We start from the raw sequence: 24,911 nt of genomic DNA, 5'->3' as shown, positions 1-24,911 counted from the left end.
TTCATCTTCAGAAAGATTTTCAGCAATTTCTCTTCTTTTAGCCATTACTTTTACTTTTTTTAACGCTTGTATAAACTTATGAAGACACACAACACAATATAATGGATAATACAGTGCACTACTGCCCTTTTTTTTCACAAAAGCTTTAACAAGACTGACAAACTTATTTTTACAAGTTTGTAATAAGTTTATTGCACAGTGCACACACAATAAATTAACCACAAACAAGTAAGTGCATTTCATCAGATAGGGACTACTTTGAAAAGCACCATCAAAATATGGATGATTAATAAAAGGTTATAGGGTGAAAAAAAAAAAAAAAAAAAAAAATTACGATTGTCTTTTATTGTCCTTATCCTATGGACAGGCACAGAAGAGAGCATTCTGAATGTAAGATTAAAATCACAGAAAAGTGTTTAAATCAACCAAATGCATGAACAGAATATCTGAAAATACAAAGTGGCTTTGTCTGGCAACCAGAAAAATCCCCAAAATAGCAACCTCTTAAGTCTTAGGTTTCCAATTTTGGAGCCTTGTAGTCAAATGATTTTAAAGTTGGATGTTACTTTTGTGTGTTAAATTGTATTCAGAGTGATTATTAAATAATAGAAAAGTTAAGAATAAACAATGCCACACTATGGCAATCAAGATTAGAGGTGCCCTACTGTATACCATTGTAAAACAGCTTTATTCTTTTATAACTGTATAGTGTAAAAAAAAAAAAAAAAAAAAAAACACCATTGTAGTATCTGCTTTATATATTTCCAAAACAAATTACATCATCTAACAAAGTGCAGTTTAAAAATTTGGGCAACAGTTTATGTAGTTTCATACATTCTGCCACAATCTTGCTGAAGTCAGTTTAATTAAAACTGACTAATTATTTAATTAGAGTTCAGTTAGTTAACAGCATCTCTCTACAAAGGGAAAGTCATGCTTACCTTAACTGATAATTTCTGATGATATTCAATGAGCAGTGCATTTTAATGCTTAAAATGCTTTTTACCAATGCAATATTAACTGTGTTTTATAGTGTCAATAGTAAGTGCATGGTGCTGCACTTCCTTAATCTTAGCTAAAAAAAAGTTTTTAAATTATCACAGTAAATACTTACAAATCTTTTCTGAAAACAAAATGTTTTTATTTCCATTAAAGAACAGAGGTGTACACTTAGCACGATCCATAGTTATGGGAATAATGACAGGATAGTATATTTCAGTAAAACAGTAAAGTGCGACATTATGGAAAATCTTAATGCTACTAAAAAGAACAGAACAAAGGCTGCACACAATCACAACCTCCTTCAAACAATAAAATTTGTGATTACAATGTGAATGTGGAAAGTACACCTAGAATACCTAGCATACTACTTTCTGAGAACAGGCACATACAAATTTCTTCTCTTACAATTCACAATTACCCACTATACCATCCACCACCTTGCTGATAAAAAGGTCTTTTCCTATCAGACCAAAACGGATCCATGTCTTCATATGGTCGTTTCTGTTGGCGACCTCTAAAATCATCTCTCTTTCTCCCGTAGTAATCTCCACCATCCATTCTCATTTCTTCCAGCTTCAATCTTTCCCTCTCAATCTTTAATCGCTCCCTTTCAATTTCCAGACGATACATCTCCTCTCGATGTACACGCTCTGTCTGCCTGTAATAATCTTGCATTTTCCTTGGATCGCTCCCTCCTCTCATCTCTCGTTCACGACGATATCTCAGTTCATCAAATCTTCCCGATCTAAAACCAGGTCTGTCAAAGAAATCCCTGTTTGATGAACGCCTACTTCTTATACCTCCACGGCCACGTCCTCCTCCTCTAAATCCCATAAATCCCCTTCTCCCTCGAAATCTCTTCTTATCATCTAGATTCTTTTCTTTTTCACCATCATCCCCAGATTTCTGTGCATCTTCACCACCACTCTCACCACTTTTTGAAGATTTTCCTTTCGCTTTATCCTTCTTTCCTTCTCCAAATCTTGGTCTCCAAAATGGTACTTTCTGTCGAGCCCAGTCAACAGATATCTGGCTTTCTTGGAATTCAGTATTGTTGAGTTTCTCAATACACTGTGTTGCTTCTTCGTTAGTAGACATCGTAACAAATCCATAGCATCGGGCGCTACGAGCATATTTAATAATTTTTGCTCTCACAACAGTACCATGTTTGGTAAAAAGTTCTCGTAGAGCTTCCTCGGTTATTTTTTTTGGCAACCCACTAACCCAGAGTTTTTTCTTACTAATTATAACATACTTCCCATCCTTTCCCATTTCTTTCTGCCCTTCTTCATCATCTTCCTTTATATCTGTTTTCTTTTCTTCATCTCCTTCTTCCTCTTCTTTTGTCTCTTCATCTTTTTTCTCAGCAGTTTCATCTGCTTCATCCTTCTCTGCTGCTGGAGCATCTCCAGATCCCTTTTCTGCATCACTGGACTCTTTAACTTGGTCATCTTCCGATACCTCTTTAGCTTCCTGTTCGCTGTTAGCTGATGTTCCAACGTCACCATTACCTTGAGCCTCACTGTGCACCTCACTGTCATTGGCACTGTCAGTATTAGCTGTGGCTGGAGTTGTTTCTTGTTCTCCAGCTTCTTTTGGGTTTTGAGGACTCTTCCCTTTTTCCATTTCTTGACTTTCAACACTGGTCTGTGATTTATCCTTCATTTCAGTTTCAATAACAATTTGTGAACATCCACAATATGTGAACACACGTAAAAATTGGTTTTAAGTTAATTTCCTTTACCTCTAAGTCTCTCTCACTGATGATGAAAAAATTCAGGCCATCTCCAAACTACTCTGTAGGATCATAATCAGTTGTCTCACAGAGTCCTAAAAATAAATACTTATTAGTAAAAAAATTCATTTAGTTTAGATGAAATGAAAAAAGTAGTTTACTTAATGTCTATATGTATATGGTTAGATAAATACACAATAGGAATAGGATGAAGTAAGAAAATAACACAATCACTTGTGAAAATAACACAAACAGAACAGTTTAAAACTATTTCTGTAAAGGTGATTTTATGTCAGGTGCCCCTGTAAAGATGGCATTAAAATTTGTGATTCACTTCCACCATATACTTCTTTGATTGAAACTCCCATAATGCTGTAGCTTATCCTAGCATATTCCATGTGGTCCACAGGTGGTCTGTGGCCTATTGGAACAGCATGTTGAGGGCAACTTGTGTCCAAAAGCAACCAGTGTGAATTTTAAATAAATTCAATTTTTTCCGTATCTTATTTTATACTTAGCAAGATTATAATTGTGACATACTCATCTGTAAATTAAGTATTAATTTATATTTTTCTCTGCAATTATCACTGAATCCAATTTAATGACTTATTGTGTGACCAGGCTACTCCACCCACACACTTAGAGCACAATAAAGGTGGTCAACAAAAAATATTTCAAGTAGCACTTTGTAGTTCTATGTTTGAATGCATTTTCCATCTCATTAACTAGGGTTAATGATATGAAAAATACATATACCAAAAATGAAATCTGACATTACTGATGATTTCAGAAAGTAGCAAAAAATAAATTTACTAACACACAAGCATACCATGTGCATGCATATATATATTTCAAACAAAATAAATCCACACCATACATAGTTGGTGTGGTGCCAGTTGTCTGTCAATCTTTCTACATCACAAAATGCTTCCCAATTCAGTAACGTTTTAATTAGTTTGTGCAGTAGAATGAATGAATTGCATTTTTTTATGTATACAGAAAATTATCTAAAATTAATACCTTTCTGGCATAAGTTACATCAACTTACAGATTATTGGTATTGATTTCTCTAAATTTTTTTGTGATGCTGTTTGGACTTAGATAAAAACCATGTGCACTTAAATACGAAAAACTATGGAAGAAAAATGAACCAGCTGTACAGATAACAAGGCAGTTAGCAAGAAACAAGAAAAACCATTTGAAAATGGTTGACAAACAAAATGTGATATTAAGAGGATTATTACAGTAAGGAAATTATGTGGTAAGACAATAACCGTGAAAACCAAATTCAATTTATGCTATCCTGTTGTACAGTGACATTCATAATAATAACTAATCAACCTCCCATTGTGCTTATCTGCTTATGGGTATATGTATCAACATGTAAAAGGATGTTAGTAAAATATGGTGCATGTATCAGCAAATTCACATTAAGTTGACTTCAACTAAACTTTTACCTGAATGGTACAGAAAAAGTAGTCACTACTCTCAAAACCACCTTTATGGAACAACTATGACCTGAATCCAGGAAGTAGCCATACATCCATGTCACCAGTAATGATGGAAGAAACAAAATGTAATACAGACCTGTACACTAACAAAGATCCTGATGTGTGAGAACTCAAAGCACAAACTTGGCTGAAATGCATTGCATTCCCAAATCCTGCGAGATAAAACTAACAAAATAAAGAATGAGTTAACCTTACGTGCAGTACTTCCAGGTAAGGTTTAAAGCAGTGGTTTTCAACCTTTTTTTTAATGACGGCACCCCTAAGTAATTTATTTTATTTGGCAGCACCCCTACTCAATTTTCTGCCTGTTAGATCTGATTCTCTGTGTGTGTGTGTATATATATATATATAAAATATTAAAAAAATATATGTTATATGATATTTATTCTAATAATATAATTATTAAAATTACATTTCATAATATGAATTATATATATAAAGTATATAATTTTATTCTTTTATATAGAGGCACTAAATAAACATCAATTATAGATCACCTCAAAATTAAAAAGATACTGTACACCTTTTTATAATGAAATAAACATAAATTAAAAAAATAATAAGTTCAAGTAACTTAAACCCAAATCACGTGGCACCCCTGGAATGTTGTTGCGGCACCACAGTTGAAAACCACTGGTTTAAAGTATCACATCCACATGGATTTTTTAAAAAAGAATATCAAACGTAACTACAGTGCTAACTATTAACAGATTTACCAGCATACATTCTCAAATATCTTTGAATAAAGTCAAATTTTCAAAATATTTTATCTTTTATTAATAAAGATATAAGTAACTATTTTAAACAATAAAGAAAAGTTATTTAAAAATAATTATCATCATATAGCACTTGAATTTCATTTTACTTGATTAACATCTTTTGCTAAAATACATTACATTATAAAGCCTCTTGATAGCAAAATTTTCTCTGCAGACTTTCCTTCATGGTGGTCTGAGTGTCTTATATTTGTAAATTAACTATTCGGATTATTTAACTGATCAATAATCGATCTTTAATTTCATAAAAGGCCTTATGGTGAATGATATTTAATTTGATATTTTATTTATAAGAGTAATATGATTACACATTTAGTATAATTCTACAACACAAGCATAGTTAGTCATTTTACTTTACCCAAAGGTACATCATATTCTGGGTTTGACATGGCTATGACTGCAATCCACGTGGATTGCAAATGCAGCAAAAGTTATGATGGTCAAAAGCAAGTTCTCATTAACAATCTGTGGTAGTTTAACCAATTATAATTCTTCTCCCCCCCATATGAGCATGCTTTTCTTTTATCTCTCATTTATAATACTATTCATTTTTTCTATCAAAAGTATCACGGTCAGGGAATAATTAACAAAACAAAAGACTGGATTTGATCACATATGCATGAAGCATTAAAAACGCATGAAACTTATACAAAGGGTACTAGGAAAGTTTTGCAATACAGCTTTGTTTATTTAATTTTTTCAAAGTAATTTCCTCTACATTCAATACACCTCTCCATCCTCCGAAACCAATCTTTAAACAAGTTCTGCCAAGTTTCACTTTGAGTAAAGCACACTCCTTGTCCCAAGCCCGTAGAAGGTCCTCATCACTGAAAAACCGCCTCCCTTTTAGCTTCATTTTCACATGCGGGAACAGTGCAAAGTCGCAGGGAGCAAGGTCTGGGCTGTAGGGAGGGTGCTCGAGAAGTTTCAGTCCTGTCGTGGTCAAATGTTCGGTGCAGGCTTTGGTGCGGTGAGCTGCAGCATTATCGTGATTGAGGTACCAGGTGTCCATTCTTGACTTTGGCCGCAGGTTCTTCATAGATCCAATGACTTTAGGCAGGCATTGTTCAGTATACCACTTAGCTGTGACTGTCTTCAGCGTGTCCAAAACGACACGTTCCACAATTCCACTCGATTTGAAAAATACAGCTATCGTTTTCTTCTTTACAGATCGGGATTTTCTGACAATTACGGGTGTGTCATCATCATCAAAGACCCAAACTTTGTTTTGAGCCTTGGTCGGCAGATCGTAATAGTACAGCCAAGTCTCGTCACCTGTCACGATGTTGTTCACATACCGAGATTGTCCCTTATCAAAATTTTTTAACATCTCCCGGCACCAAGTCACACGTCGTGTCATCTGCTCTTCAGTCAGTTGATGCGGCACCCAGAGAGAACAAAGTTTCTTCACGTGCAAATGATCTTGCAGAATCGAACAAATTGCTGGTGCATTTAGGCCCAAAGTATCCTCTATCTGTTGGTAGGTCACTCGCCTGTTTTCGTCAAGCATTTTCCTCACAGCAGTAATGTTTTCCTCCGTAACTGACGTTCGTGGCCTTCCCGGCCTCTCAGAATCCTCCAGAGTGAAATTTCCCCTTTGGAATTCTCTATACCACCTGAATATCGTTGTACGATGTGGACAATCATCATCTAGTGCAAGAGTCATTTCTTCTAAGCACTGGTCTATGGTTAAACCACGCACGAAATTATACCGCAAAACTGTCCTTATCTCATTTCGTGACCACGATGCCATCGCAAGCACTTTACACTCTCACTACTAATGAATAACTGAGCCCATCGACTTGGCACGGCTGCTACTATGCACGTACGAACATGTCTCAACATGCAGCTTCCTGTGATTCATTGTTGCGTCATTGCAAAACTTTCCGAGTACCCTTTGTACATTACACTTTCAGTTTGACTGTTACCACTACTCATAATATCCTGATTTGCAATTTTCTTTAAAACAGGTATCATTTCAATTACATTAAAAACACAAACGAAGGTTTGTGAATCTCTTGTAGTTCAGTGCTGAAATTCTATTGAAATTTAATTCAAAACCATTCCTCTATTATACCACAATTATTACCTTTGTTAACAGCATTGCATTCCAGAACCTCTGCCAGTTCCGGAACCTTTGGTCACACAACCAACCTGTGATCAGGATATCCATGTAATAATTTTGTAGTGTAATGACGTTTAAAAAAAAAAAAAAAAAAAAAAAGTTCTCTTAATGAAAATAACCCATGAAGTTAACGACTCTTTCAGGTCACAATCCAGGAAATTGAGTAAAATCCACATTAACACCACCCTGTGGGACTGGCAAAAATGCAGAGTGTAATAAAGGATGCACACCAGGTTTTCTAAGCAGCAGTGGCTAATCTTTTCCTTCCGCGTATCATATTACATTGGAAATACATTGTGTGCCAATCAGGAAGCTACTAGAATCAATACAGGGGCTCACATCTGGTGAGTATGGGCTTGGCACACCCAGGGTCCTGAGCTGGAGATCATTCTTTTTCTTGGTGATTCCCTTTTACTCTCTCAGAGTAATAACTTCGGAAATTTTTTTTGGTTGGTGCAGCATAAGCTTCAGGCTTCCTTGCACCATATGGCTAAATAATAATAATAACCCCACCATGGCTCTCATATTGGGCCACTAAAACCAAGTACTTGTAATAAAAATAAATAAATAAAATAAAATAATAATATTTTACATGTATAAAATAAATTTACTAGATTAATGACTAAACATTTGTCATTACAGGATCAACTTCCTAAGGAGTTCACTAACATCCTGTGCTGGTACTATATCAACAATAAAAGCAGAATAAAACAAACTTAGTTCCAGTGACACTGAAATATGGGTCATAAATTTCTGGCTGAAAAGTGGAATTAAAACTGCAGGTTTAGCTTCATTTTTGACTTTTCAAATTGTATGTTGGGAGACACTAAATTGCCAAGGTGTCACAAAATGGCATGTTTGGCAACCTCTGATTTATAATATTAAATTATTATTTTGCAAAAAAAAATTCATCTTAATTTTTGATACACTACATTCTTTTTTCACTACAATTTTGGGCAATTCTTGTATTTCTTCTTCACTGTTAATGGTAAATGAACTGTGCTTGCACTGATGCAAGGTTTCACCAGATTTGTTCCAATCAATGGCTACACTCTGTTACGATAGGTAATTTTCTTACTTAAAACTTTCTCTACTTAGCAACCAAAAAGTTCCCAACAGAGTTCAGCTCTATTTGGAACTCTCTGTTGGGAACTCACTGGCTGAAGAGTCGGGTTCCCAATTCACTCATCAGCCAGTGAAAATGCAAGCCCACATCTAAGGAAATATTTTCAATACTTTCAGTTTTGATTTTTACATAAGTTAAAAAAAAAAAAAAAAAAATCATGGATGCTGTATTTACTGGGGGGTACTGCTTAACCAAAAATAGATCTGTGTCAATCTCCTTTAATCCTGTTATTTAGCTTCTGAATATTAAATATTAAGATTCATCCTTCAGTTGCAGTCCAATCTTTTGTTCTAACTTGAAAAAACACGAATTTACGGCTTTGAAAAAAAAATCCAATATTACAGTGCCTTTACAGTTAGTTGTTTACTCCTCCACCATAGCATTAACCATAACAATGTTAAGTAGTAATTTTATGATTTGGACTTTTTAACAATAGATACAAATCTCAGATCCATGTGGCGTACCTCCAGATAAGCATGATGAATTCAATGTAACATGTTTCATACTCTCACCTCCCGAGAGATATTTTAAATATTTCAATCAACATTTTGAACGCCTTTTGTAAAACGCTTATCCAGAGAGCACTGCGACAAGAATGTTTATTATATGCTAAAAATTATCAAAAAAGAAATTGCAAAATCACCTTACGAAAATCAATCGGTATATCAGAAACTACCAGTAACGTCAACTCTTCTAGCATCTAAATTATAATGCTAGCGGTCATGTCCAAGTCGTTAAAAAATTTTATATGGTATTTTCAAATGGAGTTTTTATGCTCCTTTATTTGACATTTACACAAGTTTAATATAACAAGCAAAAAGATCATCATTACAAGTTCGAAGTTCAACTTCATGCTTCAGAATACATCTATGCCATACTTGTATAGATTAATCTAACTGTCAAGTAAAAGAGAAAAACCTTATGCGTTTGTTACTAGTAATTATTTATTTATTTATTTATAGTTTGTCACGTTTTATTTCATTTAAGCTATTTGTATATCCGTATCTTTTTAAATAACATAATACACAAAGATGCCGGCATGGACATAACTGTTTGAAACAATGCTCATGAATAACCAACATGGCGGATTCAATAAAGTTAGGCCAATCATTACTAAAACATCGATTTTAGTTATAAAATTATACATAACATCAAAGAATATCACAATCTATCTTAATATTAAATATAAGTAACCACCTTCTAACTAAATTTTATATAATAACTCAGATTTCTAGTAAAAATGGAAATCGAACAAGTTGAAAATAAGAAATGGCTGCTACGAATCGCAAGGTGTATTCACGAAAGAAAGTACAGAAGTTCATAACCGAAATACTTTAGTTTAGAAATTGTGTTTCAAAAGGTAAAATTAAACAAAATAAATACGTAATAAATTACCTTGATGCAGTTCTTTTAAGTACAATATACAGATGATGCTAGAAAAACACGTAAAACGATGAAACAACAAGTAACAAAATTAGGCGCAAACTTCACTTCTTTATTCGCTGTCTACCATCTTCCCACAAAACAAAGCGCCACCACGCCAATCGAACAACAAAACTGCGAATTTACATTAAATCTATTGAAAAATATTTTTATTTTAGGTGAATATTTTTCAGGAGTTTGGTGGATTTTAGTAAATATTTTAGTTAAAAGTTTAATGGTTACTTTATAAAATAATAAAGCTGCAAATGACATTTTGTACATATAAACGATAATTTAATCAAGATTATTTAACGCAATTAAGTGGATTTTTTGAAACAAACTATACAGGGCTTTACACAAATTGTGCTGTACAATAGCAGAACAAGAATTTAGTAGTATTGTGCAATACCTTTAGTAGTATAGTGCAATTAGTAATATAGTGCAATAAATGTTTATTAAAATACCTCTTTCATAGAAAATGTTTTTCAAAAAGTAGAGTTGTTTTTGTAAAGTTGAATGAATTCTTCATTAAATTCTTTGGGCATTATATACAGCTTTAAATGAATTACTGTATGAGGATGTTCGGTATATAATGGGAAAATAAAAATGCTAATTATTGTAATTTTTTTACATTTAAGTTTTTTTTCCTGCTAATATTTTATACATTACTTAGATCGCCCTTAAAATCTGTTATCCGGGGAAAAAAAAAATCTATTATTTGCATTTAAAATATATTATCCGAATCTTCTCCAATTGTTTTAAACAAATGGGTTCTACTCAACTTAACACAAAATACATATATATAGTGTTATAACTGCATTGCGATATAAGTTTAGTGTTATATTTTGTATTGGAATTGTATTTGAAATTGAATAGAAATCATAACTCAGACCAGAGCAACAAAGCAAAAGGCTCAAACAGATGGGAGTGATGTGGCTCAGGGAAGAACTGAGGGGGGACGTCTGTCGTCTGAATCACAGCCTTTTGAAATACACTGCTTGTTTGATGTTTGTGGAGCAATGACGAACAGGACATGATATTGCCAAGGGTCTTTGTGTGTGCGGGCTGTAAGGAGTGTGATGAAATCAGGCGCCAACTCAGCGTTGTCATGGGCCTATATGAGAGCTTGAAGGACAGGGTAGATGCCCTCGAAGGATTTAAATTCAGGGGCCCATCAAGCTCTCAGCTGCCTACATCAATGCCAGAGCTTGCACTTGAATATCACCCAACAAAGCGGCAACTCCCAAGGCAGAATGCGCTGTTCCCAAAGGAACTAGTTGTTGTCGGTGACTCTATTATCAGGGAAACGGGGAATATATTGTGGAAAAAGGATAGTCTGCGCGGATAGCACAGCGGTATATTTCCTCTCCACACCGCGTGGAAAAGGCCCGGATTCGAATCCCGTCGATGACACGAGGAACTTTAATGGGCTTTTTTCACTCCATGGCTGAGTTAGTCGTTCACAGGCGTAGATAGCAAGGTTTTCTCCCTAGATATTGGGGTTTTTGCAGCCACAATACACATGGGTATTTGAAAGTAATTTTCCAGGTAACCCTAATATAATAGTTTAGTTTTTTTTTTTTTTTTTTATGCTGGATTAGGTGAGTAGTTGGACAACTGATCTCTATATTGTCATATTTCTTCAGAAATTTTTTCACAACAAGTGTGCATTGTCATGCAATAAGAACGACATTTTCTCTCGAACACAGGGAAATGCACCTCTATATATTGAAACCGTCCCATTAAGGTATAAATTCCTTCTGAATCACACCCTGTGTGCTAAAAAACATGATCAGCATAATATTCATCCTAGACTTCTCTAAACGAAACTTTTTGGACATGGTGTAGATTCTGAACTCCACTGCGTGCTCTGATGCTTCGTCTCTGGGCATACTGAAACGCTTATCCAGCAAAGCAGGATAGTGGCAATACAGTGGAGGAATTTGGATTGTCTTGACAAATCTGTATGATGTCATAGCACCATAACACTATTTATTGCTTCACCTAATCAGTGAGGCTGTGCGGCACAAATTTTACGCAGGCCTTCCCTTTCCCTAAATCTTAATGCAGAATTTAACGAACCGTCTCCTTACTCAATCCCGTTCATCAGCCTCCCTTCTGATGGTCAAAGGATGATCTCGTGCTAAAATTTCCCAAACTTTTGTAACTCTATCTTCAGTAAACGGATGCCCACTTCTTGGGTCACCGAGAACATCCTCACGTCAGTCTACGGTTGAACCGCTCACACTATTCAAATTCACAGGTAGCACTTAACACAGTGGTTCCCAAACTACTGAAATCTACGAAACCTTTCAAAAATCAAAAAAAAGTTTGCAGACCCATATACACTGGTGTGCAAAACTTAAGGACCAACACTATTTCTAGAGGTCACAACCACAAAATTTTTACTTAAGGTACTTAAGGACCAACTTACTGAATCTACTCTCATCAGTAAAGACTGATGAGGGTAGATTCAGTCTCAGCAGCGATTTTGGACGTCAGCTAATCTGGCGAGAGGTTGGCACACGGTATCACCCCGCAAACATCACTGAAAGGGATCGATATGGTGGTCGAGGTGTTCTCGTCTGGAGAGGATTGACGTACGCAACTCCAGATACTGGAAGCCGGTACTGTAACCAGTGCACGCTACTATACTGAGGTAATCCTTCCCTATGTGCGTCTGTTCCGAGGTGCCATTGGCCCCGAGTTCGTGTTTATGGATGATAACGCCATACCCCATCGCACTGCAGCTGTTAATATGCTTTTGGAAATTGAGGACATTGTTTGTATGGATTGGCCTGCCCGTTTCCGTCGATCTAAATCCCATAGAACACACGGGACACTCTGGGGAGACGCCAAGCGATACGTTCACACCCACCAGAAAATGTTCACCAGCTGAAGATGGCGCTGACAGAGGAATGGATGATGTTACCGCAAAAACTTATCAACAACGTTGTTCTGAGTATGGACAGGCGGTGCAAAGCCTTCACCGACATTAGGGGTGGCCATATCTCCTACTGAGGGCCACCTCTTCCCTTTGTTCCATCTTTGGCAGTGATGCATCTGTATCATGGCAGCCAGTGCTATGTTGCCATTTTTGAATAAAGTCCCTCTGTACCGTTTTGATTCCGCTGTTGTTTCCTTTATCATTTCTGTACCTCACGAGGTTCCTTTGGTATGCTTTTCCCATATCCAGGCCACTCCTATGAGAAGCTATAGGTGATAACCTGACTGGTCCTTAAATTTTGCACACCAGTGTATATATTTCTGTATGTGTGTGTGTGTGTGTGTGTGTGTGTGTGTGTGTGTGTGTGTGTGTGTGTGTGAACACTGGGTTTTCTGAAAAGAAAATTCAAAGTTTTTTGTTTAAAACAACTGTACTTTATTCTTACTTTAACATAAATAGACAATAATAACCTTATTTATCATTAATTTGCTATACATAGAACGAATAATTTGACCAGTTTCAGAGGGTCCGTTTTGCGGACCCCAGTGTTTGAAACGCTGACTTAACATATCATCACCATAAATAGTTTTTAATATTTCACAGATTTCACCAGGTTAAAACAAAATATTTGATATTCGTTCTTTGCTCCAATGGAAAATTGTGACACGAACATTAACGCTACTAACAAAACTGGTTGTTATTTGCAACCTGTCAGCCTAGTGGACAATCTGTGTACTGTAATGTAGTGGATGTAGGTTGAACTACAACATAGCGCTTCCCTTTATTTTCAAACTCATTGAATAACACCAGTCGGGAACTTTATTGTCACAACTGGTGTGTTTCGCACCAGACAACCTTAATCTAACATTAACTAAAAGCTAATTAATAATCCCTTGATACTCTCAACCAGATGTAAATATTTGTCTGGTATAAGTTTATTTATTTATTCATTTTATTATTTTTTTAGCCGCACTACTACTTTCTTTCTTTAATTTTTATTTATTTTTTATCTCGTATTTTTATTATACATATTTTATTTTCTTCTGCTTGATTTATTAATTCTTTTTTATTCATTTCTTTTCCTTATCCAGCACCATGGGTGATTTCCCCCTCTGGAGTGGGTTCCCCAGAGGATCCTGGCCTACCTTCTGCAACACCAGGTGGGTTAGAGTCTCTTTTGAGACAGTACGTGCTTTACATGGACTGGTCCACCTTCCCGTGGTGTGGACGAGTACCCAGAATCATCTGTCCAGGGGAATGATGCTTATGGGTTGCCAAGCGGCCAGAACAGAACAGAACAACAGAACACGCACACAAACCTACACCAACACATTTCTTGCCCTTTACATTTGATTCTGTTCTTCACAGCGATACGAGGGGGAGTTGAACTGACGTTCTAGGAACCGCCCTTTATTTATTCACACATGTCCGCATGTCTGGTTAAGAGACCTTAACCTTAGATTCTTTTTTATGATATCCACAAACATAAAATATATTAGAATCTATAGTATCGTGTATGAATTGAAGGTTGCAAGGCTCGAAGATAATTGTTGAAATTTGACTTTAAATTATGTAGCTGGTAATTTACGTCAAATAAATATGAAAGAAAGTTGTCCCAAAAGAACAGAAGTATACGGGCTAAATAAAAAAGAAGTAAAAGTTAGTTCTGGAAGTTACAAAATAGGACGATAACTAATTGAGAACACGTGTTCGTATTTTTTGGAAGACAATGGAGCAATTGTAGATACCAAAAAAGAGGAATTTCTATAAACAGACATGCAATAAAAATTACTGCATTAATAAAAACATCTGCACGACAATGAGAGTTGTCTTTGTGAAAGAAGGATCATTATTAACCTAATGCTCTCTCTTATATATAAAGTATGGGCATTTGAGAGAAAGGTTCGGAGGAATACCAAGGCCGTTGCAACAATATTCCATGGTAGAGATGATTTGAGATTTGTACACTGCCAGTAACTGTCTAGAGGGAACGTACTGTCGTCATCGAAAAGGGGCAAGTTTTTTTTTTATATAACTCAGAGGAAGAAATATTTGTAATATGCTTATACCAAGAGAGATTGGAATCGAGATAATTTATCAAGATACATTACCATGCCTATAAATCAGGGTATTATTAAAGATGAGCATGGGAGTATCAGCCTACTTTTTGCAATACAGGACTAATTGACAGGGGACTGAAGACAAAAGTTTCTTTTCTTATTGAATAATTACCTGGAGATCAACAGTTAAGGGACTGGTGGTGGTGGATATTTAAGAAGTTGAAGCCGTCTGTACACAATTGTAAGGTGTAAGACAGAGCGTTAACGTCCGATAGGACTGCAGCCAGTGGAAGAAGGCATTATGAAATATACAAAAAGTAAATAGTGAGAGAAAGAGATCCTTGGACAACACCATATTCTATATTACACTCTTGCTACATTTTTGTTATTAACCTTTACGGACTCGAGTCCTCTTTTGAACTACCTTGATATTTCATAAAAATGCTTTTGAAAATAAGTTTGGGTGTTCATAAATTTCAATGATGCATATAGAAGTCATTTCCAGAAGTTAGAAACTCTCCTAGAACGCGATATGCTTTATTGAATTGACCTAAGTGGGAGCTGACCCTTCTGGTCAGCTCTTATGTAGGTCAATTGAAACGCACACATATATATGTGGCCTTTCACTGCTGAATCGATGTATGAGAGGTCTGGCTAGTTATTCCACATAGGCTAAGCTTCTCCCCCCCCCCCCTCCGGGTGAAGGCACTGGTTCACTAGACCAGGTCTGAACATGCGGCATTAGCTAAAAGAAAATCTGGACCATTTGTGTGTGTGTGATTCTAGCTTACACCACCACCACCAAATGTGTGTTTCCCTGAAAATTTGGATTTTTTTTCTTCCGGAAAAACAGGGATGAATAATTTCTGACCCTCTTCTTTGGATGGAAAACGTCATAGAGTAAACGCAATTTATAAAAAGAATCTACTGGCGCCTTATATCATGTGTTGTTTTCCTTGCACAAAGCAGAAAAATCCAATTTTCCACCCAATAACGAGAACCAGATAAAAGGGAATTGAGACACCATTTAAAGATTCAGAATTCATCAGTTTACAGCACTATGGCCCATTGTTCCTTGGTTCAATTAATATGCTGTCAGCATCGGTTTAAAAAGCTCTTTACAATAAAAAAAAAAAAAACAAGATAGGAACAAAAGCAGAGTGCCACACAAATGCCAGTTCATGAGAAAATAATGGTCAATAATTTAAAGGTGAAAAGTACAAACTAAAATAAGCAAAAAAATCACAGTGAACATCGGGCCGCAAATGAAGTGTTTTCGAGATAATGCACATTTTCTGTTAAATCCGCCACTGACTATCGGAGAACTCTGGGAGGGTAGTCTGTATTGCTAAGACCTTGTACACGCTGGATATGGTAGGGGCACAGTAATTGGCGATGTAAAATTCTCCACACACTGCTAGGGCGCAGTACATGCTCTTGCAGAACAACCCTCCTTGTCGAAATTCCTGGATTTTGTTCTATTCTTTCTAACATTTCTTTTGATGGCTCTTGGGTGTGGGCAGCCCAGGAGTGGGACTGCTGGCACCCACCAGTCTTGCACATTTGGGTGCAGGATCTAGGTGCAATATGCACCGCCAGAGTTAAGAGACCAAGGCTTAACTCCTTGTGCCAAGAATGGGCACCAGGTGGTAATTGCCCAATGGACTATCACCTGCTGGCAGAGTAGCCTGTTTCACTTTAGAACACACTTACACTAACAGGCCATTACGAGAACATGGTATTATATGCTAAATTGGTGGAGATGGATGTATGTACGTGTGCCACCCTTCGACAGTTAAATACATACATATTCTTTCTAACATCCTTTCTTCAACATCAGGTGTTTTGCTTCTGGGCCTACCTGCTCGTACTCCATGCGCGAAGCACCCATGTTCTCTAAGACGTTGATGTACCCTGATGAATGTGCGACTGTTGGGCTGCCTTCGGTGGGGGAAATGCTTCTTGATACAAACGTGCAGCCCCATAAAAATACAAACAAGCATTTCCCCCACAAAGGTGGGGGAAATGCTTCTTGATACAAACGTACATGAAGTGCATGTCCGCATCCTCTTCGTTGCTGTAACATCTTTCCATGTTGACTGTCCTTTGACAAGTACTAGTATGCCTGCTACGTCTCAGAGCATTGAGAGAGGGGAATGGGAGAGAATGAGCATAACCTAACCCAAACAAACAAGTCAGTGGTGGATCCCAACTAAAAATCTGCAATATCTCGAAAACGATTCACTTAAGGATCCTTGTTTATTAGGATTTTTTTGCATATTGTAGTCTGTACAGTTCATCTTTAAATTATTGACCATCACTTTTGAAATACCATGTATATACACGTATTACCGGAAATTGCTTGTATGCTCTGGTCGATTTAAAAATATTTATTAGGGTCACTTGGAAGTTACTTCATCTACCGATGTGTATTGTGTCTATAAATTGCGTGTGTTCTCTGGTCGATTTGCCTGCTATCTAGTCCTGAGACCGAATAACTTAGACATGGAGTATAGTCGGTCTGCTGATTGCTGTCAGAGAAACCACAGTTTCCAGGAGAAAAAAAAATCCCATGAGACAGACTCTCAGCAACATTGTGAAAAACGCCAAAGTTGAATGTTCTTTTAGCTGATTTGTATTGTAACAGGTTGCTGCTCTATTCATGGGACTAAATACAGATTGTTTTGTTTCTTTAATGAAAAATAATTGTTTCGGTTTCTATTACTATTTATTTTTAAAAGAGCTTATTTATTCATTTTTTGTATTTATTCGTTATATTTTGAGCATAAAATGTATATTTAATTTCAAATTTGGTCTGAGGTATATGAATCCTGGTATTCCCTTTCCTTTCCTCCCACCACAACTGTTTTTATACGAGAGCGTCTCTTTAGCTCTTTATTAATCAATCAATATTCGTCTGTTTTACACGCAGTACAAATCAATTCAGATATTTTAAATCCTTACTAAGAACAAAATATTAAAAAAAAAAAAAAAATGCAGGTGAATTTTGAAATATTTGATCTATGAACATAGAATCATATAAGATGCTGCAATAAACCACGAAAGGCTTTTAGAACTGGTTATGTCACAGCCGAAGCTATCGCAAAGGATGAGCAGTTGAAAGGGCACTGCTACGTTGTTTGCGCAGTACAGAAATAAAAGTCCACCATAGAACAGCTTGCCAGTTCTCGTACGTTGGGTATAATCACCATCCTCCCCACACCTAGTGAAAAGAACCCGTGTTCAAATCCAGCCAATCACGTGAGGAATTTTTATGGGGCTTATCCACAACGTGGCTGAATGATCCGATTGCAGACAGGGGTAGCATGGTTTTTCGTCCCGAAAATACCAAATCGACCAAGCAATTTATATATATATAGTGGTGGAATATGTCCTTAGTTGCTGATGTAACGCCCTACAACAGCCAACCACTTTTATAGCTAGTGCAGAGCTGACAGTGATTTGTGCCCTGAATTTTGTGTTGGAGAGAGAGAGAGACTTCAATAAAAACAAAGCTTTCTTTTAGATATCATGCATTCCTAGCAGACTAACTGTTTCTCACCCGACAAATTTGTCCTTGTAAATTGAAGGCCATTGACCATCTCTTAACTGCATTCATACATTCACCAATCCCATTAGATATGATTGTCCTTTCTTTTTTAAAAGCGAAGACAGTTTCCTTCTATTCAGTAGTTACGTTTTCAGTGCTTAAAAAAAAAAAAAAAAAAAAAAAGCAATGTTTTAAAAAGATTCTTTACCTTTTTAGCAGAATCTTAAAATTTCAGTGCCCTTTACTTAACTATATGGCAATGTGGAAAATAAACTCCATTCAAAAGAGAGCAGTCACGTTAATTAATGATCCATCTATTGCAAAGTCACCCCATTCTTTTTCTCATAGACGTTTTGTTTCTACTAGATGCTTTCTCTAATAGATACTTCCATGGGCACTGTTCTAATTTGGCATGTCTGATCCCTGTCCTCTTCCAAACTATTGCAAATGCATGCCTCAAGTTAACATCCAACTTCACACCTACAGAATCAACTTTTCATCTTCCTCATTTATTCCGTGAAGATAGTTATAATCGCCATTTTTCCTACTCCTGGTGGATATTCCCCCTGGTCCCGGTTCGAATCATCCCGGCAATGATGCAAGGAACTTATATGGGCCTTTTTCACTCCATGGATGAGTTAGTCGGTCTCGTGTGAGTAGAGCAAGATTCATCCCCACCCCATAAACTGGCATTTTTCGTCCAGGAAACACATGCAATACAATTTGTATTGCATGTGTTTCCTGGACGATTTGTATATGGCAATATTATACATGGGAGTTGTTTCTTGGTTGTTCCTAATGTCAGTTTTTCTAAAAACTACAATCTTGATTCAATCTAAAAGTATCTTCAGTCTTCTCAACTTTCAAGCCGTGCACAATACTAAGTGCTATACCATAGCTCTGATACATTGTGTTTGGAATTTTCATCTAAACAGTGTGGAGGGGGGTGGAGTTAGGTTTCTGGACTCTTCGATTTTTCATCCAGGATTATCGCAAACCGAAATTCATTACAGAGAATTAGACAGAATGCACTATGCGCCAGAAATTTAGTTGCTTTGGTACAAAAACGGCAACCGATTGCTTTGATCCCAATACCTATTACATATATAGTACACCTACTTTCCATCCTTGTCAGTAGCAGTTGGTAGGATCACCATCCTTCCAATACTGGGTAGAAATGACCCAAATTGTAATGGCCAGACAACTGGGTGAGAGCATATCAAAAACTGCAACTGCACGGCTGATGGAATGCTCCTCAGCCATGGTTAGTACCTACAGAAAGTGGTCTGAGGGGGGGAACCACAATCCGCCAGCGAGGTGTTGGACAACCATGGCTCATCAGTGTTCGAAGGCTCTCTCAGAGCACGTGGCAACAGAAGGGCGACTGTGGCACAACTCGCCGGTAATTGGAATGCTGATGATGGGAGTAATTAATGTGCCACAACACACAGTACATCGAACCCTGCTGAAAAATGGGGCTGCATAGCCTCAGATCGCTCGAGTGCCCATGCTAACCAAGGTTCACCAGCAACAGCACCTAAATGGGCACACGAGCATCAAAACTGGACCTTGAGTGATTGAAAGGTCTTCCGGTCCATTGAATCGTTTCCTGTTGCACCATGTGGACGACTGTGTCGTTTACCTGGGGAAGTGATGGCACCTGGATGCACAAGGGACGAAAGCAAGCCGGTGGCAGTGGTATCACTGGCAGATGGGTGTGCCTGATCAGCAATGTTCAGGTAGTGTATTTAGTGTCAAGCAGCACTAGGGATTTCCCCCATCTCCACGTTGCTTTCATTGTAAGTGTGCCAGTTCACCGGAAAGGCCAGAGATTTAAAAGTGTATGGATATTGTACACTTATATTGTTATGTACCATTGTTCTTCTGGCCATTTAGCCGCTGGAACCCTGCTGAGGCCCAATGTTTCCCCCACTCAACCCAGTGGAGGCAGACCAGGTATACCAGCATTATAATTATTTACTCTGGCAGGTGCTGCCACCTAATTACCTGAGATTTCAGTGGCAAGGACCTTAAAAAAAATTATCTTTCACGTGGGGGGGGGGTAATATTGCTAGGATTTGAAAAGCCGAAATTATTGTGAATATTTTGGACATGATGTTTAGGTAGGTGGTAAATGTCAGAGTGCTGGACAAATGAATGACTAGACCCAAGGCATCCCAGCAGAACATCGCATAAAGCATGACACCAGTGCCACCAGCTTGTTTTCGTCTCATGGTGCATCCAGGCATCATCACTTCCCCAAGTAAATGCACACATACCAGGCCATCCACATGGTGCAACAGGAAACGTTCATCAGACCAGATGACCTTCCAATCACTCAAGGCCCAGGTTCAATGCTCATGTGTCCATTGTAGATGCTGTTGCCAGTGGACCGTGGTTAGCTATGGGCACTCAGAATAGCTACACAGCCACATTTCAGAAGGGCTCGATGTACTGTGCTGTGACAAATTAATCCTGTCACCAGCATTCCAATTATCAGCTAGTTGCACAAGTCACCCTTCTGTTGCCAAGTACCATCCAAGAGGGCCTTTGCTCACCTCGAGCATCGATTAATTAGTCGTCCAACACCTTGCAGGTGGTTCATGGGTTTTCCCTCCTCAGACCACTTTCGGTAGGTACCACTGCTGACCGTATCCCACCAGCCATGCCACTTCGGATATGCTCTAACCCACTCATTTGGCCTTTGTCAAACTCGCTTAAGTCCGTTACCTTTCCCATCTGAAGAACAAGAGTAACACTGATTAGCAGAGTTCAGTATCAGGCGTTTTTTATGGCGTGTTCCCACCCACGGCTTCGATTTGCATAGCGACTCACTGGTCATAATGTTTTGTTGTCTCTTTATACAAATGTGCAGTTCTTCCTTTTAAAATCCAACGTTAGAAGAAAACCTATTTTTTTTTTTTTCCGTCTTATTAGACAAAAACATGGGATTCGCCAATTATATTTTCAGAACTCAATTTCTAATAAACTTGTTTCCATATCGAGACGTTTTCAGGGAAACTAGTGAATAGAACAGCGCTAAATAGGCAATAAGATTAGCTGGGCTCATCAAATCATTCCATGTACTTTATATCTTCAATAAGTGCAATGGTACGTGGGCTTTTGTGGCCCCACATTTGGTTTCCTGCAAGATTATCGCTCTTTGCAGTCTTCTAAAAGGAAGAGCAGAAACAATTGGATGAAAAAAGCAGTTAGCAGTCCTTAATGGAGTTTACATTGAGACCAAAAAATGGGGTCATCTTATACAATATAGGACTAGCATGAATTTTCGAGATAAAAAAAAAAAAAAAAAAAAAAATGGAGATCGACCTGTACACCGTATAGGGCATCGTTTTCTTCACACTGAGATTTAGTGTCCATACCAAACTACTGGTGTAACACTTTTTTTCATTTATTGTAATGGAATCACAGCTTGTGTGATTCCATTTGTCGCAGCTTTGACTGGGACAAGTTGATTTCCGAGGAGTTTGAAAGTTTTGTCTCTTGATTGTAATATGCTACCTGCTAATGCTCTAACATCAATTACACCCAATCTGCCTATTGCTCTTCTCTATCCCAACCAGCTGAACATGTATTGCGCAGTTGGTTTGCTGGATTAAAAACGCTAATTGGGTTTTTAAACAGTGCAAGAAAAACAAACTATAAATCGGACAAGAAACTTTTCTCTGCTTTGAGCGATTAAAAACCAAACCTTACACGTTTCAAATGCACTGTTTGTTATTTGATTTTTAGGAGCATTAGCAACTAAGGCCATATTGCTCAGTGGATATGTGGTCTTTCCCTGATCTTCCGCATCCTCGGTATTTGGTGGTCACAGGCTCGAACCCATCCAATTAAGAAGCGTGTGCTACGCACTGCCGCTCCTGGCTACAGAGGTGCCTTCAAATGCACTGCATTTTGTGCTACAAATGACAACAGGTGCCAGGCCCTTGCGGGTAGAATGAGCATCCTTCCCACACCAAGCAGAAAAGGCCAGATTTCGATTTCCATCGATGACGGGAGGGATTTTTATAGGACCGTGGCTGAGTTAGTCGGTCTCAGGCGAGGGTAGCATGCTTTTTCATCCAACAAACTTAAACCCAACCACACACAATTTACAGACCGTACAGAGAGCAATACAGCCTTAGTCACTGATGCTCCTAAACCCTACAAACGCCCTAAAATTCATGTTACACACCTGATTTCTTGAAGCTAAGACAAGGACTGAGATCGTTCTGCTGTTATTGCTAGTATTTGTAGGTTTCCAAAATGAGGAAAGGAGTGATATTGTCGATACAAAAAAAATTTCTATATAAGCTTCCTAAAGGTGAAAGAGTAGTCCCTTGTGATTATGTAAATTGGCAACTCAGAAGTAGTAGTAGTCAATATAGATTGGCATCTTTATGGCACACCTTTGCCATCTCAAGTCTGTGCACAAACCCAAGCTGTTCAGATGAATAAAGGGGACCTACTCACCATTACGTGTGCCCCTCATTGTACATATCGAATTACAGGATTTTATCCCCCTCTGGCAACTCAGTTCACAAACAGGCCATGTACTTTTTGTGGCAGTGTATAGAGGCCTGAAGCTGGGATTGCCTTGTCCATGCAGACCAATAAAGCCGCTACACCAAGGGCCATGGGCTTACACAAGGAATGAGCAAATTCCCAACGTGCAAGGTTAACCCTATTTAGCAGTCTTGAACAAGGTTCCATTTAAATGTATCCTTCTTGGACTCACACTTGACCATTCAGCGTTGTAGAACAGAAAGTTCAACAAATACAGCCTAATATTCCAGTTCAGGGCGACCCTTTTGTTAAATACTTGACCACTTTGCAGGCACTTCTCATTCAAGAACCACAGCAAAGGACAACACTCAATCATGCAGTGAAGCATCTCAAAATGCTATCTGAGACCGATTTGACTGGTCTGGTGTGCAGTCATCGGGAGACTGGAAGCAGTAGTCAGAATGACAAGTTGTGGTATGGGTTGGTGTTACCAAGTATCAGAGGTTGCACTCAGTTTCAATGTTGTTGAGTTCAATGACATATAGGCTGCTAGGGCCATACTGTCTTTCTAATGGCAAATGAAATAACTGTATTTTATATAATTCTATATAATTTAGGAAAGTAAATAATTCTGTTTTATTAGGTTCAACTCCAGTAAATTTATTGATGACTGTATTAGCAATTGATTTAAAGGGTTAACCAGATATTTTGAAAGTGGGGACAGTCCACTAACAAATGGTCAGTTGTACATGACAAGATGTACAATCAGTTCCAAGGAGCCCAGACCATACACATCCAGGCCAGGTTGCAGACCAACATATTTTCTTTATTGTCCATGGCAGTACTTTTGCATTGGATCTAGCTGTTCCTGTGCTTTGCAAATTTGTGATAGGATGGGAACCACTCCAGATGAGCGGTGGTTCCTGTTCAACAATTTTATGTGATACCTATGGCATTCCAATATTCAGTATCATAGGCTCAAGAATGTTGGCACTTAAAAAAGGCAAGGAATGGTACTGAAATCAGAGTACCATTCCCTGCCTGTTCGCAGATGGGATCTGATTACAGACCAAAGTCTGAGTCTAGTGCAACATGAAAAGAGAATCCAAGTAGTGTATGCACAAGAACACAGCCAGTTTTGTATGGCATGGCATTAGTATGGTGATGCAGACCTTCACATAATCAGGAAGAGAACCTTGACTGCATGCCTTTATGGGACAGATGAGATCCTGTCCCATAGCCCTTTCCCTATACTGCAGGGCCCGAAGAGTTGGTTCTGATGGATGCAACTATCAACTCTATGCCTCAACTGATATACTGGAAGATGAGAGTATTTTTCATGGATTGGTATGCCCATTTGCAACCCAAATTTCATTGAGTACAGCACCAATGTCCCAAGAGTTTAATGTGCAGATGAGCTCCACCCTTTTAATAGATAATTTTCACAAATGGTCAGTTATTACATAAAACAGACCAATCAAATTATGACAACAGCCAGTCTGTAGGATGCAGTGGGCAAACATAATTAGTGCGCCAATTTATTTTATTAATCCAACTTTTATTCAGTATTTTATTGAACTTCCTGCTGAAAAATTTTGATTTTTGACTATATTGAAGTGTCCACAGCTTTTTTCCTAGATGTTCAAAGTCATTTGATATGATTCTGATTTTGTTTCAAGAACATTATCACTCAAAAATTTTCACACAAGAAAAAATATTTCCTTAATGCATGTCATGTGTATGTAACTCATTACCTTTTTTATTGTAATTTTGGAACATTAAATTTTTAGTACTTTTAAGGTATACTGTTTGATCAATTGTTTGGTATTAATTCTGCCACTCTTTGAATGTGCCAAAGAGTGGTAAAGTTGATACACAATTTCACAACTCCAGATTATGCAGAGGAATATGAATGCCATTTATGATTTCTGGCAGATAAAAACTGCTGGGTTAACAATTACATTAAAAATACTGGGCATTTATGCATCCTGGAGCTAAAAAAAAAAAAAAAAAAAACACACACACACACACACACCAAGCACATCACCACAGCACTGTAGAGATCTCATCACCAAGCTGTTTGTTCTGGTCATAACAGGCCTACTTTCCACACCACAGAGAAGTCTTCAAAAAAGATCATACATCCTT

At 37.6% G+C, this 24,911-nt stretch overlaps 1 protein-coding gene across 1 annotated transcript; it reads right to left on the bottom strand.

Moving 5' to 3' along the window:
- Positions 1-1,167: 1,167 nt before the first annotated feature.
- Positions 1,168-9,790, bottom strand: LOC150081289 (uncharacterized). The gene is made up of 2 exons (XM_090379607.1): positions 9,671-9,790; positions 1,168-2,832 (listed from the first exon to the last, which is right to left on the bottom strand). Exon 2 carries the CDS (start codon positions 2,665-2,667, stop codon positions 1,417-1,419), a length of 1,251 nt encoding a protein of 416 aa, XP_090235733.1. The 5' UTR covers positions 2,668-2,832; positions 9,671-9,790; the 3' UTR covers positions 1,168-1,416.
- Between the last annotated feature and the right edge of the window lie 15,121 nt (positions 9,791-24,911).

This window comes from Mastigoproctus giganteus, chromosome 8, assembly GCF_048544385.1.
Source record: "Mastigoproctus giganteus isolate SK-2022 chromosome 8, ASM4854438v1, whole genome shotgun sequence".
In the NCBI taxonomy this organism is placed as follows: domain Eukaryota; kingdom Metazoa; phylum Arthropoda; class Arachnida; order Uropygi; family Thelyphonidae; genus Mastigoproctus; species Mastigoproctus giganteus.
The sequence above is the reverse complement of the archived record's forward strand: the minus strand, read 5'-3'. Positions and strand labels throughout refer to the sequence as shown.